Below are 17,156 nucleotides of genomic sequence, written 5' to 3'. Positions count from 1 at the left end.
TTATTTGTAGTGAGGTGGATGGACCTAGAGTCTGTCATACAGAGTGAAGTAAGTCAGAAAGAGAAAAATACTGTATGCTGACACATATATATGGAATCTAAAAAAAAAATAAAGGTTCTGAAGAACCTAGGGGCAGGACAAGAATAAAGACGTACACATAGAGAATGGACTTGAGGACATGGAGAGGGGGAAGGGTAAGCTGGGATGAAGTGAGAGAGTGGCATGGACATATATACACTACCAAATGTAAAATCGACAGCTAGTGGGAAGCAGCCACATAGCACAGGGAGATCAGCTTGGTGCTTTGTGACCACCTAGAGGGGTGGGATAGGGAGGGTGGGAGGGAGATGCAAGAGGGAGGAGATATGGGGATATACGTATATGTATAGCTGATTCACCTTGTTATAAAGCAGAAACTAACACACCATTGTAAAGCAATTATACTCCAATAAAGATGTTTTAAAAAATACATTTAAAAAAAAAAGAAAAAGAAAGAAATTCTAGGGTTTCGATTGGTCTGTGGAAAGGCAAATCACCTGGTCCCACCCAGTTTGTAGAGCTGGGCCTCTATCAGCTTAAGGCAAGAAGGGAAGCAGGGTCTATCTTATCCGCAGCAGTATCCAAAGAGGAAAAACAAGTCATCAGGAGCACAGCTTTTCCTAACACTGTTTCCATCACTTCTGAAAATGCAGTTAGCACATAAAACCACCACCCTTTCTATCAACAATGGCTAATGGCTTACAAGATGTAAAGTTAACTGCTATCAATGCATCCACTCACCCAAAGGACAGACAACAAGCCCCCAAACTGGAGGGCCGAAACCATTATAAACAATTTGCTACTGCTCTGTTTTGGTTTTAGTTTGGGCAGTAATTTCAATAGCTTTGAAATAAAACAAAGGAAAATCCTACTTAAACAAAGACTTTAAATTGTAGCAGTAACTTAAGGAGAAATCTGCCATATACGTATAATTATTATGGAAATAACAGAAGCCCCAGAGAAACCAAAGATTATAAGATACAGTATGAGACAAAGTAAACATTCACTTTCACCTGCTGAGAAGTGAACAATAACAAATGACTTTAAATTGAAACAGGCAGGATTTAGGTCACATATTAAAACAGTTCCAGTAATGCACAGACTATCAGTATTAAAATAATTAGTCTATAGATTCTTCTTCTCTGAAATAACAATAAAGGGAAAAATATATCAATTATACCTCATAAAGCTAAAAAAATAAACATAAATAATAATTTAAAAAGAGAAAAACATATAATGGCCTTTCTTGGATTTTTGAAATATATATGATCCTGCCTTGAGGAAGGAAGATTAAAGTTATCCTGGTCCCTTCAAGCACCCACGGATTAGCAATCATAGTTTAAAAAACAAACCACATAATCATCACATTAAATTCTTAGTCAACCAGCAAGGAAGCCCTTAATACGTTGTAAAACAATATAGAACAATTTATACTGTAAAACAATATATACCTCTTAAAATATATAAGCCTGCTCTGAGGCAAAACATTTTATTTTATCACACTTAACTCGGAACTTATGTCCGTATAAAACTTAACTGAAACTGTACAAGTCAAATGGGCAATATTTACAGTGTATTGACATTCTGCACTTACCTGGTCTTTCTCATGGGGTAGAAGGCTGACAGGTGGGAGTGACGATGGGAAAGCACTGGGGTATTTGGGAGCCCCTTTGCCATCTAAGCCTCCATAGTTGACCCTGTATTGCGGTCCGTCTTTCAGTAGCCTCCCATTGTTCACCGCACGTTTGGCCCCCAGTCGCAGCCGCTGCTGAAAGGCTGGGTTGGTGGTGGTGCTTGTGAGATCACTTTGACTTCTGAGATACTTCTCTATGTTCTTCAGGGAGGAGCCATTGGGCTCCTCAAGTCCTTCAATTGCTCTCCTCAGAAGTTTATTCCAATCCACATTGCGGAGATCATTACATGATCCTCTAGACCCCTTGGCTGACTTAGGAAAAGTGCCTGGTTTAACTGATGAAAAGCGCCCAGGGTTGTCTGGGTCCTTATAGGAGGCAAGGCCTTTGTTGGTGACTTTGAGAACTGAGCCATCCTGAACACTGAGTTCCAGCTGTTCAGAGACTGTCTTCTTATCCAACCCATGGGAAGTGCTGACTGCATGGCAGATTCTCTCTTCAGAGGGCCTTTGCTTTTGCTTTTTTATTTTCTGTATAGCTTCAAGAATCCACTCTGTATAAAGTGGGTTTGCAAGTTTTACCATGGTTGACAAATGACTTCTTCAATACAAAAGTTACCCATAGAGGTTCTCCTTGTATTTAACAGAACTTGCACATTTGAAAGTCATTTACAATTCAACAAATGGCCAGAGTATTCCAGACCATATTAAGCAACATCTTACAAACATCCATCCTTTAGAGATTAAAAAGAGGACAAACAGGCAATGTTGATAGTTGTCTTATTTGACCAACAGGAAAAATTTCATTCGGGTGAAGAACATCTTTAACCAGGAAATCAAGACCTTAAAGGATTAAAAAGGGGGGAAAGCCTCTTAATAATGAAACTTCTAAAAATAAATTAAAAGACTCTTTAGTATTACCTTTTCAGATGCAAAATGACCACAGAAGTAATGACAGGCAGGTATTATGTAACAAAGCCAGAGCGACTATATTTGCCAACCAGAAACTGGGTCACAGTCTGAGAAGGAATTTCTTTTAGGATTTTACACGTTATTTATATGAGTCATTCATGGGGCATTTAAGAGATCACATCTAAGCTATATATTTAATGGATAACCTTTATTGAAATTAATAAAATTCCATGACAGCAGTTCAAGATATATGTCTACTATAAACATAAAATCAACATAAAAGAATAAGTCTATGATGCAAAAAATTTGATGGAAGTACATTAAACCTACTTCAAAAAATCTGAAACTTAAAAAAAAAAAGAGGGAATTCCCTGGCAGTCCAGTGGTTAGAACTCCACACTTCCACTGCACGGGGCAGGGTTGGGTTTGATCCCTAACCCTGGTCGGGGAACTAAGATGCCGCAAGATGCGCGGTGCAGCCAAAAAAAGAAAAAAGCAATGATCCTGATTCTTCTGTTTCAGCTAAACATTCTATTTCCCAAGACTCACAAGTAAGAAAATTTCCCATTGAGCCATTTCTACAGAATCATGTTTTCCCATCCCTTTGAAGAGGGTCGGTGACATTCTCTAACCCACACGTTGGAAAACTGAAACTAATGTAGTAACATAACTGGTCACCTTTTGAACAATGGAAAACTCTAGGTGTCTTAGTACCCAGTTAGCTCATGAAACTGCTCAATTCGAGCAAGGTTTGTACAAATCTGACACCAGGTAGGGAGTGATACTGCTCTCTGAGAACATCCAGGTGTACACAAAAATCTCCTAGGTCTCCAATCTGGTATTGAGTACACCTGCCAAGAGCACCAGGCCAAAGAATCCTGGCCTGGGAGTTGGGTCATACCTGGGCTCTAACCTTGCTCTTCACAGATAATATAGTTTAAAGTTTACAGAGTGTGCTTGCGTATAACTTGTCATGTAATCTGCAGGATGACTCAATGGGTAAACTGAGGCTCAGGGGAAGGTGGAACTCACTCAGTATAACAGTCAGTAATAGACTCAAGGCTCAAATGCCATTATTCTAAAGTCTAAGTCAGCGCTGTCTTCACCTGAGCCACGACTGCCTGCTCTAGCTAGTTCTCCCTCTGCAATGAGACTAATAGTATGCATGCCAGCCCTACAAATGTCTAGCGGAGAAACCCTGGGAAAATGACTTACATTTCCATCACTTTACCTGTAGGGAAATAACAGTATATCCCTCCCAGGATTGTTGAGAGAATTAAGTGAACACAGTATCTAATATTCAGTATATAGTAGCTATCATCACTTCCATCCAATACAATGTCTACATACTCTGAAAAATGTCTCATAAAATATAAAATTAAAGTTATCTCTGGTTGTTTACTTACATTTAATGTACCTCAAAGGGGAAAATAATGTCTTTCCTCAAAACTTTAGCCAGATACACTGAAGAATTTAACATTTGCTCTCAAAGACTCTGTTGCTGAAAACAATTAGGCCATTTAACTATACTAGTTCAGTCAGCTTGAAAGAGGCAATTTAAAAAGGATTGTCCTTTTTGCAATCAGTAAGCTATAGGTTCACTCCATTTTTCTCCCCTCAGAAATGTGGGGCTAAAGGGACCTTCGAGGTTATCCAGTCCAACCTCTAGTTAAACAGTAAAAGATCCCTTGTTCAATATCCCCAACAGATAGGCCATAAGTCTCAAAATACTTCCAGTGATTAAGAATTTGTCACTTCTTAAGACAGCTCATGCCACTGTTGGACAGCTCTAACTGTAATATATTTCTTGCTCACAGGAGCCAAAATCTGCCTTCCCATAACTTCTACCCACTAGTCCTAGTTCCCCTGGAACAACCTCAAGAAATTCTTTAATATGAGGAGCCTTCATATACTTGAAAACAAGTATCTTTTGAAAACTGCTACAATCAAACCCCATTCTACCTCCAGCCCCACCTTGGACCACTCATATCTCAGTTCCTTAACATGCCCACATTATCACAGGTTTCCAAGCACCTCCTCCTCTTGGTCACTCATTAGTTTGGGCAATGCCCATCTTAAAATCTGGCATTCCAGGCATTATCCAATTATAAATGCAACCCAAGGTAACATGAACTTCCTTACCAGGCCTGCCATACAACTGGCTCATGCCAAGCGTGCAGTCCAACTAAAATCCCAGATATTCTTTCAAAAATTCTGTCAAGCCGAGTCTTTTCATTCTCTTCCTTATGCAAATTTAAATGCTGGGATTTTTTAATTTTATCACAGTTCAAGTACATCTTGTTGGCTTGAGTCTGTCTTCCAACTTGTTAAAAATTGTTTTGAAACTTGATTCTGTCATCTATGTCATCTGCAAATCTAATAAGCACTCCCCTTTGTGTCATTATATAAATTACTGACTGTTAGACTTGGAACATGGTGTGTTTAGGAATGAAATCATTGGCTTTCATAGTGCAACCACTTTCACGATAGAACACAGGAATCACTCTGCTTTAGTAAGTTTAAAACAGGAAGCTGATCTTTCCAAAGTGAAATGGTTTGGGGCAAAATTTCAATAGAAGACATTTCACCATGTCCAAATAATTATTTCATCTTTCATCATTTATTCAGGATGAACCAACTAATTTAATTTGATTGCACAAAATACAACTGCAGGAAGCAGGAAAAGAGGTCACAGAAAAGTATCCAATATTGCAAAGTTGCTTTCAGGCATTTTGGTTACACAAGCAAATAAACATACATTAAGACAAAACACATTTCATAACTAATAAACACTTAAAATATACCTTCATGACAAGCTATTACCACAATCCTAACCACAATCAAAAGAATTGTTCATCTCCATTACCAACATATTTCAACAAGACTGACATTTTATATCTTAAAAATATAATAAAACAAGGGAAAATACCAGAATTGGAACTCCAAGTGTTTTAAAAGTCCATGACAAAAAAGAAGATTGTCCAGATCCTCAGGCAAATCTGCCAAAAGAAAAAAATGTAAATGTTAATTTGGGCATAAGGACATCCCTAAAATTCAGCAACCATCTATGGATCTCCACAACTATTCAATCCAAACAGCTGCAGTGAATTTACTGGTATACTATGTTTGGTGGTATGTTAGCTTTCATACCACTAAAGGGTATTTAAGAACATGGAATTCAGGACAGGACATGAAGCCCCACAGCGAGTGCCTAAAGAAGTAAACTTTCACTCTTCTTTAAGGACAGACCTGTTCTCCAAATTTTAAAAAATCAGGTTTGTGATGGAGTCTAAAAAAGAATTCCATCATTTAAAAAAAAAAAAATCCCACTATTACTCAAATAGCCAGGCAGGTATAACATTTTGTCTGGAGGAAAAAAAAAAGTCGAACATTGTTTAAAGGTCAATATTAACTTTCCCAGGCAACATTCACTATTTGTCCCAAAGGTCACCTGGCATCTAGGTACTGATTGAAGTATCAAGATATGGCCAATAACTACACCTAAGAGAAGGATGCACCATTTTTCACAATAGTAAGTATGTGCTGGTACAGGTCACATTTCAGGGCAGTAGTGATCATTTTTACTTCAAAGGCAAAAAATAAATGTAAAACAACACTGTGAATAGCTGCACTTTGATAGTGTACAAAACAACCAAGCAACCTTGGATCCCCCTTCTCCCTTCCCCCAGTCACAGACACACACCCCACTCCTCAATTTAATATCAAAATTAGCTCTCATCTGACACTAACCAACAGAGTTAATTAGGCAGAAGCAGATGTAACTCAGCAGCTCTTTGCTACAAGCCGAATCAGTGTTAAAAACATACACACACACAGAGCTAGGAGAGGAACAAAATCAGAAGTCTCTTATCTGCAGCCAATTCTCAACTAAACACATGTATATTATCCACTTTGTATATTATCCACTGCAAATTTTTTAATCTTAGGCTGGTTTGTTTCTGACATCCCACTGGCCCCACTGTAAACTGGTATATGCTAAGAGAATAGATTGAAAACCAATTTAATTTTAGTCTAAGCAGTATCTAACTAGAAAGACAAATCTAAGGAAAAATATGCATAATTCATTCAAAAGGCAAATAGAAATGTTTCTTCCCCTGATTCAGAATTATCCATACCACTTCTCTTTTCCAGAGCCCTAGGATTTGTTTCATACGTAGATAGCATATTCTATTACAAGTACGACCCTAAAAACCATTATTCTCTTTTCAGTTTTTTCTATAAAAACTTGAAAGTTGGACTAAAAGCCTATCAAAATGAGAATGAGTCATTCCAAATTAATTCTGGGGACTCATGCTACATCAAAATTAAATTATTCTATTTTCTAAGGTTTTGAATCATTTTATTTTTAACTACAAAATAACATCAGTAAATTATATGGTTGTACCATACAGTCTTATAGTAAAACACTATTTACATCACTCATTACACACTATTCTAAACAGATCTAGAGAAATGCTTAGTCCAACACTGAGCTTTTGGCTTCATTAGAATTATATAAATATCAACACTATTCAGAAATACACATGTCAGCAATAAGAAGAGTCAAAATATCCTGGATCATAAATAATATGTGAAGCCTCCTCTAAGCTTTTGCTAAAGCTGTGTGTTGTTTCAAAATCAATGTCATAACACTCAAGTCATGAGATTGTGGATGAGCCAAAAAACAGTGGTAGAAAAAAATGAAGATTAATAGAGTTTACTCTTTTGTCATCCTGAGTTTCACTTGTTAACAGTTATTTTTAGCTCTCTCACTTTTATAGGCTCCTGGATTTTTTCATAGCCTGCTATGTAATTGAGTGAGGATCCACAAATCTTAACAATATCTTCTGAAACAGAACATACACTGCTTAAGGGAAGGGACCTTAACTTTTCTTCTGTAACCACCCAACACAGACCATTAGCACAGCTGCTCCAAACAGCATCCTCGGCGAACAAATATCTGCTGTCTGACAACATCAGATACATCCATACGGTGATACTGGCTAACTTTCAAGTCCTGGATGCATCTATTTCCCTTAAAATTAATGCTCAAGGCCTAAAACATGTGAATTGGGAGGTGAGTTTATAAATACTAATCAAAGAACAACCAACAAATATTTAGTGAGATGTTGTTCTGTGAGTACAGCCCTATGGTAGATGCTGTGGGTATAAGAAGCAATTAAGCACCATTTGGTGGTTCCTCAAAAAGTTAAACATAAAATTACTGTATGACCCCACATTTCCACTGCTAGGTATATACCCCAAAGACCTGAAAACAGGTACTCAAATAAGTACACGTACAATCATGTTCATGACAGCACTATTCATGATAGCCAAAAAGTGGAAAAAGGCCAATGTCCATCAACAGATGAATGGATGAAGAAAATGTGATATATCCATACACTGGAATATTATTCAGTCATAATAAGAAATGAAGCAGTGATACATGCTACAACATGGATGAACCTCAAAAATATGTTGTGAAAGAAGCCAGACACAAAAGGTTACATATCATAATAATCCCATTTATAGGAAACATCCAGAACAGATAAAGCTATAAACACAACGTAGATTGGTGGGGCCTGAGCAGGGATGGGGGAAGTGGTTAGGAAAAAACTGCTTAATGGGTAAGGGATTTTATTTTGGAATGATGACAATGTTTTGAAACTACATAGAGGTGGTAGTCACACAACACTGTGAATATACTAAATGTCACTGAATTGTTCACTTTAAAATGGTTAGTTTTGGGCTTCCCTGGTGGCGCAGTGGTTATGAATCTGCCTGCCAATGCAGGGGACACGGGTTCGAGCCCTGGTCCAGGAAGATCCCACATGCCATGGAGCAACTAAGCCTGTGCACCACAACTACTGAGCCTGCAAGCCACAACTACTGAGCCTGCAAGCCATAACTACCGAGCCCATGCACCACAACTACTGAAGCCTACACACCTAGAGCCCAAGCTCCGCAACAAGAGAAGCCACCACAATGAGAAGCCCATGCAGTGCAACGAAAAGAAGCCCCCTCTTGCTGCAAGTAGAGAAAGCCCACGCGCAGCAACGAAGACCCAATGCAGCCAAAAATAAATAAATAAAGTAAATTTATAAAAATAAATAATAAATAAAATAAAATGGTTAGTTTTATGTTATGTGAATTTCACCCCAAATTATTTTTTTAAAAAAGAAATAAAGCACTAAACTATAATAATAGCAACCATTGTCCGACACCTACTGTGGACCAGGCACTTTACATAGATTATCAGTAAACATTAAAATAACCCTGTAAGGTAGCACTGTTGCCCGCATTTTGCAAAAGAAAAACAGATTCCTGAAGGTCAAGACCTCAGACCACTAAGTCATGAAAGATTTTAATTCAGATGCTAAAACCTAAACACTTTCCTGTCTCTCCATTGGTTTTCAAACTAGGCTCCTTGGATCTCTTGTGAGAAAGTGCCTTGGGTATGGGCACCACCTGCAGGTGCCTCTGTGGGTTAAACACTAGGGCCACCATAATCCTTTGCACCAAACAAAGCATCTCTACCTTAACTATTCTATGTATAATGGGCTTCTCCATAAGATTCACTTCAAAGAAAGGGTTCCGCTGAATACAGAAGGAAAAATGTCTGAAAACAACCGTGACTATTCCTTGTTGAGTGTGGATGGGTAGAACATCCCTTGGACAGAGAGGACTTAAACTGGACCTTGAAAGACAAGGCAGAACTTGGACAACTGCCTGGCCTCTCCACCCCAATTCAAATCCTTTGTGGCCCAGTGCAAACAGACACCTTCTCAGAAGCCCTACATCACTTTGTCTAACAGGAAGGTTTTAGCTTTCTTATTATTTGGCATTCATTTTCCACTTTGTATTTTGCTTACTCATACACGGACCTCGCCTCCCCTACTAGACTGTACAATTCTTAAGAACAGGACTCATGTTTGATTCATCTTGGCGTGCCCCAAGACTTCCCAGGACCACAACTTAACATAAGAGGGGCTCAATGCCTATTTGTTAAATGAATGCATCACTAAATGAATGAAGGGAATCTCGGAGAAGGCACAGAGCTAAGAATGAGCTGTCAGGCCAAAGGGATTCGTAATCCATGTGCATGCCTGGAGTGGGGATGTGTTGAAGAGGAATAAGAAATAAAGTTGGCTGTGACGAAAGCCAGGCTGAGGCGTGTGAACATGACAGATGAAGTAACAGAAAGCCACTGCAGGAGTAGTGACACAATAAGGTATAGTGGAGTGCAAGCACACACACACATGCACGCACACACAAATTTGTTGAACGTTTGAATAATTCTGGCAATGGTATCCATCCAGTATAGGCTGGAAGGAAGTATGACTGAAGGAACAAACAAAAGCAACCAGTATTTCCTCTCTCCACATATCAATCGTGTTCAACTTATATTTATGAGCCTAACTCAGCAGCAAGCCCAGAGTAGGCACTCCATAAATGTTAGCTGAATTGAATATTTAATTTCCCATCTTTTTAGAATAATACTAAGTTCCTTCTCACTACTCATTAACATAGAGAGTTTTCAATTCATAAGCTAATAATGTTTTCCAAGGATTTCTAAGAGGCTAAATCACCATGAAAATTATCATTTCAACTAATACATATTATATTAATTGGAAGTTTAATTTTTCATGTCATGCGCTCCTAGTTGACAATATCCTTGTCATGTCATTAAACTATAATTGTGTAAATCTGCTTCAACAAACAATAACTGAACCATCAATAAACTATTATGGCTTCCATAATCCCTAGCAAAGATTAGTTTCAACATCATCATCATAAATTAGTAGAGACATGTCCCAAATCTCCTGGTGAAGCCATGAATTACATTTGCATAGTCATCCCTGCATTTAAGTGCTCAACAGTTTCAGTCTCTAAACTTTAATCACACTGTTAGGAACCTCACAGGAAATTTGATCCCTTGTAAAACAGAGGATTTTAGAGACAAGATGAAAAGTCATGTGTAGTCATCAGGCCTTTGGAGCCAGGGTACACTGATTAGTAATGATGATATTATAACTAAGCACTTTCACTTAAGAAATAATCAACTAAATTTAGAGTGTCTTTTTTGGCATTTTAAAATTGCTATTCAATCCTAGTTTTCTTCCAAATCTCAAATGAGCTTTAGCTGGGTTTTAATGACAAAGACTGAGAATGACACATTAAGAAGAAAATCTGACATCTGAATTTTTTAAAGATTATTTTGAAAATACACATCATTTCAGAATTCTGCATTAACTTTATCACAGATGTCTCCAAACAGGATATCCAGTGTAGCCTTAAAACACATTAGGGGGCTTCCCTGGTGGTGCAGTGGTTGAGAGTCCGCCTGCCAATGCAGGGGACACAGGTTCGTGCCCCAGTCCGAGAAGATCCCACATGCCGCGGAGCGGCTAGGCCCGTGAGCCATGGCCGCTGAGCCTGCACGTCCGGAGCCTGTGCTCCGCAACGTGAGAGACCACAACAGTGAGAGGCCCGCATACCGCAAAAACAAAACAAAACAAAACACATTAGGGTTGTCCTCTGAGAATCTCAAGAAAATTACAGATCTATTTTTTAAAAGGAACACATGTACATACAGACATTTGCATACAATTTCAAGGGCTTACAGAACCTTTACTGCCCATCCAAGGACCTCTTAAGGTCCACGCACTACTCTACCTATTTTAACATACACAGAGAGGTCAACAGTTTTATCCAGTTTCACAATAATTATCTCTATGAGTGCTTAAAGTAGGACATATTACATTAAAAGAAAGTTATTCTCATCGGTTTTGGATCTTATCAAACAGGCTTGTGTTAACAAGGCGATGTGCTATGATGGGATGGACCTAGAGAGTTCAGAAATCAAGTCCCCACCTTGTCAGCTAGCTAAACTGTGGGATATTGGACATGTTACTGAATCAATCTAAGTCTCAGTTTTCCCGCTTGTAAAAATGAGAAAAATTTACAGTTTTGCAGAACTATAAAGAGGAATAATTGAGATAACAAATATGAAAGAACCAAGGATGGTGGCAGACACATAGCAGGAACACAATAAAATGCTAGCTCATAAAAGGAAAAAGGGCAATACAGTCAGCTGGAGACCTATAAAATCTAACCTGGCTGAACTTCTGTCTATATGACCATTTTCTCCTATGAGACAGGGGAAGTCAGCACCTGGCTCTTAGTTATAGTTGCAGACAAGTAAAAATTCAAGACAGAGAACAGAAGAAAGTGAAGAAAAGCAAAAATAGATTTGTAATGGCGAAGATGGGGTCAAAAGAGTGTATCTGACTCATAATCATACATCTTTTAAGGTCAGTAAAGCTTTTAGAATACTGATAGGAGAATATCTACTTAACCTGAGGGCAGGAAAAGAGTCTTAAAACAAAACCCAAAAAACACTAACCATAAAGAAAAGACCAGTAAATTTGACTCCATTAAAATTAAGAAGTTCTGTTCATTAAAAGACACCATAAAGAGAGTGAAAAGGCAAGCCAGAGAATGGAGGAAGGCATTTGCAACACACACACAGGACAAAGAATTTGTATCCAGAGTAAATAAAGAACTTCTAAATAGCAATGAAAGACACAAGGACCAATTTACAAAAAGGCGGGTGGGGGTGGGGACCGACTTAAACAGGAACTTTACAAACGAGGAAATCCAGGTAGCCAATAAATATATGAAAAGCTGTTCAACCTCCTTACTAATCAAGTAAATGCAAAGTTTACCAGATTGGCTAAATTGAAAAGACTAAGTTGGGGAGGATGAGAAGCCAGGGATCTATATATCTATATCAATATCTATATATGAAATAATATACTGGAGGGAGTATAACGTGGTACGACACTTTTGGAAAACAGTCTGACTGGTACCTAGTAAAGTTGAAGACAAGCATACCCCGTGACTAGGGCAACCATACAGCTCATCATCCAAATCCAGACACTGCTGAGAATTAAAGGTGCTATACTACTAATTACACCGGGACAACAGGCATAAACCAGCATAAACGGTCACGCGCTGCCTGTGAACCAGCAGCTCCATTCCTAGGTGTACACCTCAGAGAGACTGTGAACGTGCGCACCAGATGACGGATACAGGAACACTCACAGCAGCTTAGTTCACAATTTCCCAACACTAGAAACAACTCAAATATCCAGCAAGAGTGGAATGGATGATACAAAAATTGTGGAAGATTGTGGGAGTCCTAAAAAAAGGCGCTTAAAGGTGTAATTTGATACAGCCACTATGGAGAACAGTATGGAGGTTCCTTAAAAAACTACAAATAGATCTACCATACGACCCCGCAATCCCACTACTGGGCATATACCCTGAGAAAACCATAATTCAAAAAGAGTCATGTACCAAAATGTTCATTGCAGCTCTATTTACAATAGCCAGGACATGGAAGCAACCTAAGTGTCCATCAACAGATGAATGGATAAAGAAGATGTGGCACATATATACAATGGAATATTACTCAGCCATAAAAAGAAATGAAACTGAGTTATTTGTAATGAGGTGGATAGAACTGGAGTCTGTCATACAGAGTGAAGTAAGTCAGAAGGAGAAAAACAAATACCGTATGCTAACACATATATATGGAATCTAAGAAAAAAAAATGTCATGAAGAGATTAGTGGTAGGACAGGAATAAAACACAGACCTACTAGAGCATGGACTTGAGGACATGGGGAGGGGGAAGGGTAAGCTGTGACGAAGTGAGAGAGTGGCAGGGACATATATGCACTACCAAATGTAAATTAGATAGCTAGTGGGAAGCTGCCGCATAGCACAGGGAGATCACCTCTGTGCTTTGTGAAAAAAAAAAAAAAAAAAAAGGTGCTTTGGAAATGCAAATTAAAGCATTACAGGGAAGAAATATCCCTTCCTCACACTTCTCCCATCTACTAGTCATTTACTGTTCTATAAGCAAAGATGGATCACTACAGCTCACACATCCCTGCTTTCATAAAACAATTCCTTTTCTCTCACTTGATAAAAATACAGGCATTCGTATACACGGTACGCACGAAAACTGAAACTATTATGTCGAGAACTATCTAAGAGACCGAAAAGTCACCTGTGAGGAACCCTGGCATTTAGTAAAGCCATATCGGTTGGCTAAGTCTTTTAACTGGCATTCGAAAGTCCATGAAAGTTTCTGAAGTACATTAACATTATTTATGGAATTTTCTCAACTACCTTCCAATACTCACCCTATTTTACCTTTCATTCCCGTTATGCCTTACATCTGACAAGCAGTGCAGAGACAAACATTTGGTGTAACGGCAATGACATAACATCCACTCTACTCAGAGGCCTGGGTTTGGCTGGTAGGCAAAATTTCAACGGACCGTGTCATTACCCCTAAGTTCCTCCTTTAATGTTAGAACCTTCCTCTGCCTCTATCTTTTCTTCTGCTTTTTTTCTTTAACCATCACGTCACCTTCTCAACCTTCAACCCTAAGTATAAGTTCTCAGGTAAGAATCTTATCCTTTACTGAAACATGCATTATGCTTTCCTTCTTAAAAACATGAAAAAAAAAACCCTGCCCCAATTCATTTTGATAAATGTGTTTAGAATTTATGAATAAAAAAAAGAATGGAGGGCTTCCCTGGTGGCGCAGTGGTTAAGAACCCGCCTGCCAATGCAGGGGACACGGGTTCAAGCCCTGGTCCAGGAAAATCCCACATGCCGCGGAGCACCTAAGCCCCTGCACCACAACTACTGAGCATGCGCTCCAGGACCTTGAGCCCCAACTAATGAGCCTGCATGCCACAACTACTGAAGCCCGCGCGCCTAGAGTCCGTGCTCCACAACAAGAGAAGTCACCACGATGAGAAGCCCGCGCACCACAACAAAGAGCAGCCCCCGCTCCATGCAACTAACGAAAGCCCGCGTGCAGCAACGAATAACCGATGCAGCCAAAAATAAATACATACATAAATAAATAAATTGATTTAAAAAAAAAGAATGGAGTGTTTTACTTCAGGGCTATCCCAGAAAATTTAGGGTACACAAGACAGGAAGAATGTACTTTACTCGTAGTCTTACAAAACAAACAAGCCAACAAACACACACCTTTTTTGGAGTACCACATAACTATCCCAACATTCCCATTAGCTACTCCCACCTCCTGTCCCTATATGGAGGAGTCTTCATATACTCTTTCTCTTTACCTTGAATTTCTGGGTACCTCCACCCCAAACTTGTCTCACTGGTTCTCTTTTCCTATTTTCCACGTTTGTAATCTAACCCCTCCTCTGCCTTTGCCCCTTGTCTCACACCACTCCCTGCACTCACCTCAAAGTACTTACAAATTCAAAACTACACAATGCCCTTTCCCGAGGTAGTACACAGGGAGCCTCCTTCTGAGACAGACACCCTGTTCCCCCTTTCCTGACCCCAGCTCAAGTTACACCCAAGAAATCCAGCCTATCTAACAACCCTGTATTCCAAACTAACACCTTTCTCTGCTGCCCCATCCTCACTCTGGGTGCAGTCTAAATCACATTCACCCAGCCCCACCCATCTTTCTTCACATCTGTCACCCTTTCCAACCCCCTGACCCCATGAGATTTTCTGCTAGATATATTTTGCATATATCTAAGTTCTAAGTAGCCTCACTTCACATTTAAGTCTGCTGTGCTGTCTTATTTTTCAGAGACTCCCAAAAATAACCGTCTCATCCCTCCATGTTTTTTTTAATGCTTCCTATTCCCCAAAGCTAGCAAACCTTCCTATTCCAACATGCCGATTCACCCACATACCTCCTTCCCACCACAGTAAATGTACCTGTTTCTCAGTTTCCCCAATACTTCCTCCAATCCAATATCTACTCTGCATCGCTTTCTCAACACTACTCCACATCTACCACACCCAAATCCATTCTTACTCTGCCCCCAGATAACTGCAATCTCACCCTTCTACACCATTTCACCTGCCCCTCGGTCCCCCTTCCACATCTCCAATTTTGCACTCTTCCCACTCTCCCCTCTGCACCTGCCTGCACACCTCGTTTCCCCTCCCACCCACCCCCTCACTGGGAGTGTACTTCCGACACTCACTGGCCCCCCCACCGTTCCTACTGAGTCTCTCCCACTCAGAAAACCCCTCCAAACCCCCGCCTTCCTACCACCCGAGCCCGCCCCTTGCCCTGGAGGCTCCGCTGAGGGGCGGGGCCTGTCCCTCCACCCCTTTCCCCCGCCCCCTACCGTCACGCTCAGGGGCAGCCTGACCCCGAGCGGCCCCGCGGTAACCCTCGCGCAGAGGCCTGTGGGAGGGGCGACACAAGCCCCCGATTTCCCCCCCCCGCCCGCCCCCCTCCCGCCCAGTCTCCTCCCCCTGGGAACGCGCGGGGTGGGTGACAGACCTGGCCGCGCGCCACCGCCACCGCACCTGCCGGGGGCGCTGCCGCTGCCTGAGAAAGAAGCCGCGGCTGCCGCCTGGAGGAGGTGCCGTCGCCTCCGCCACCGTTGCCGCCGCCGCCAGGGGTAGGAGCTAAGCCGCCGCCATTTTGTGTCCCCCTGTTGTTGTCGTTGACATGAATCCGACATGACACTGATTACAGCCCAATGGAGTCTCATTAAACCCGAGCCGCGGCCCCGCCCCGGCGCTGCTCCATTGGGCTAGACCGCAGACACTTAGGGCCACCCGTTGGCCTGAGGGTCTGTCCGTCACCCACACAGTAACCACTCTGCAGCCCATTGGGGTAGGATCCTGCCGGTCATCTCGCCTCCGCATAGCCACACCCCTCGACCCATCATCCCCCCCTCCGGTACCACCCCGGGGGTGGGTCCACTGCCAGTACCAATCAACAGACCTCTGGGCCCGCCTCTTCTGGGCACCCATTGGTCCAGCCCTTTTTCTCTCTCCCAGACACCGCGCCACCTCCACTTCCACCTACCCGCCCCTTCTACCTCTAGAAATGGATTGGGTCTACTCGCAGGAGAGGCACTTGGCCTTATTGGCTGCAGACAACGCCAATCAGAGGGCCTAGTCCCTCTCCCCTCCCCCACAACCCCAAAGCCCCTAGCCCGCAGCTAAAGTTTGTGTGAGAGCTGATCGCTGGCGGCGGCCGCAGGATTTAGGGGTGGGCGCGGGCGGGCGCGCGCGGGCGGGCACGCGAAGTTAAAATTCGAGGTTCTCAGTCGCTAGCTCCTGCGGTGGAGCGCGCGGACGGGCGCGCCTCCTGGAGCGTTCCATCCCGCCCCCTCCTCCACCCTCTCCCGTCCCGTCCCGGGCGACTACTCGCCCGCCCCCTGGCTCGCATCCTTACCCCCCACGCACCCCTACCCTGCAAGCCTCAGGCCGGGTGCTGGCAGTACGATGTAGCTGCACCCTCCTCGCCATCCCATGCCGAGGGGGAGCAAGCCCTTACCCGCCGGGCGTGCACCCCCCCGGCTGCACACTCGCCAGTGTCTGCAAGCACGTGCACCGTTCGCCGCTGCCTCCAGCCACCCCGGTCCCCGGCTAACCTCTCCTGCAGCCCGGCCAATCGCTTGCTGCCCTTTGTTGCTGCAGCCCGGGTCTCCCCGCTGCCTTCCTCAGCCTCCGCCTCGTCCTTTGCCAGCCG

General features: G+C 41.9%; 1 protein-coding gene across 1 annotated transcript in view; it reads right to left on the bottom strand.

Annotated features, from left to right (window-relative positions):
• The window catches only part of KAT6B (lysine acetyltransferase 6B), a 184,803-nt gene extending 168,687 nt beyond the window's left edge, over positions 1 to 16,116 (bottom strand). Inside the window, 3 exon segments of the mRNA XM_024132104.3 lie at positions 1,634 to 2,512; positions 5,511 to 5,580; positions 15,954 to 16,116. Coding sequence (XP_023987872.1) covers positions 1,634 to 2,254 — 621 coding nt within the window. The 5' untranslated portion in view covers positions 2,255 to 2,512; positions 5,511 to 5,580; positions 15,954 to 16,116.
• Between the last annotated feature and the right edge of the window lie 1,040 nt (positions 16,117 to 17,156).

Source organism: Physeter macrocephalus, chromosome 20 (assembly GCF_002837175.3).
Source record: "Physeter macrocephalus isolate SW-GA chromosome 20, ASM283717v5, whole genome shotgun sequence".
NCBI lineage: Eukaryota > Metazoa > Chordata > Mammalia > Artiodactyla > Physeteridae > Physeter > Physeter macrocephalus.
Note: the sequence above shows the minus strand (reverse complement) of the source record. Positions and strands in the feature narration are given on the sequence as shown.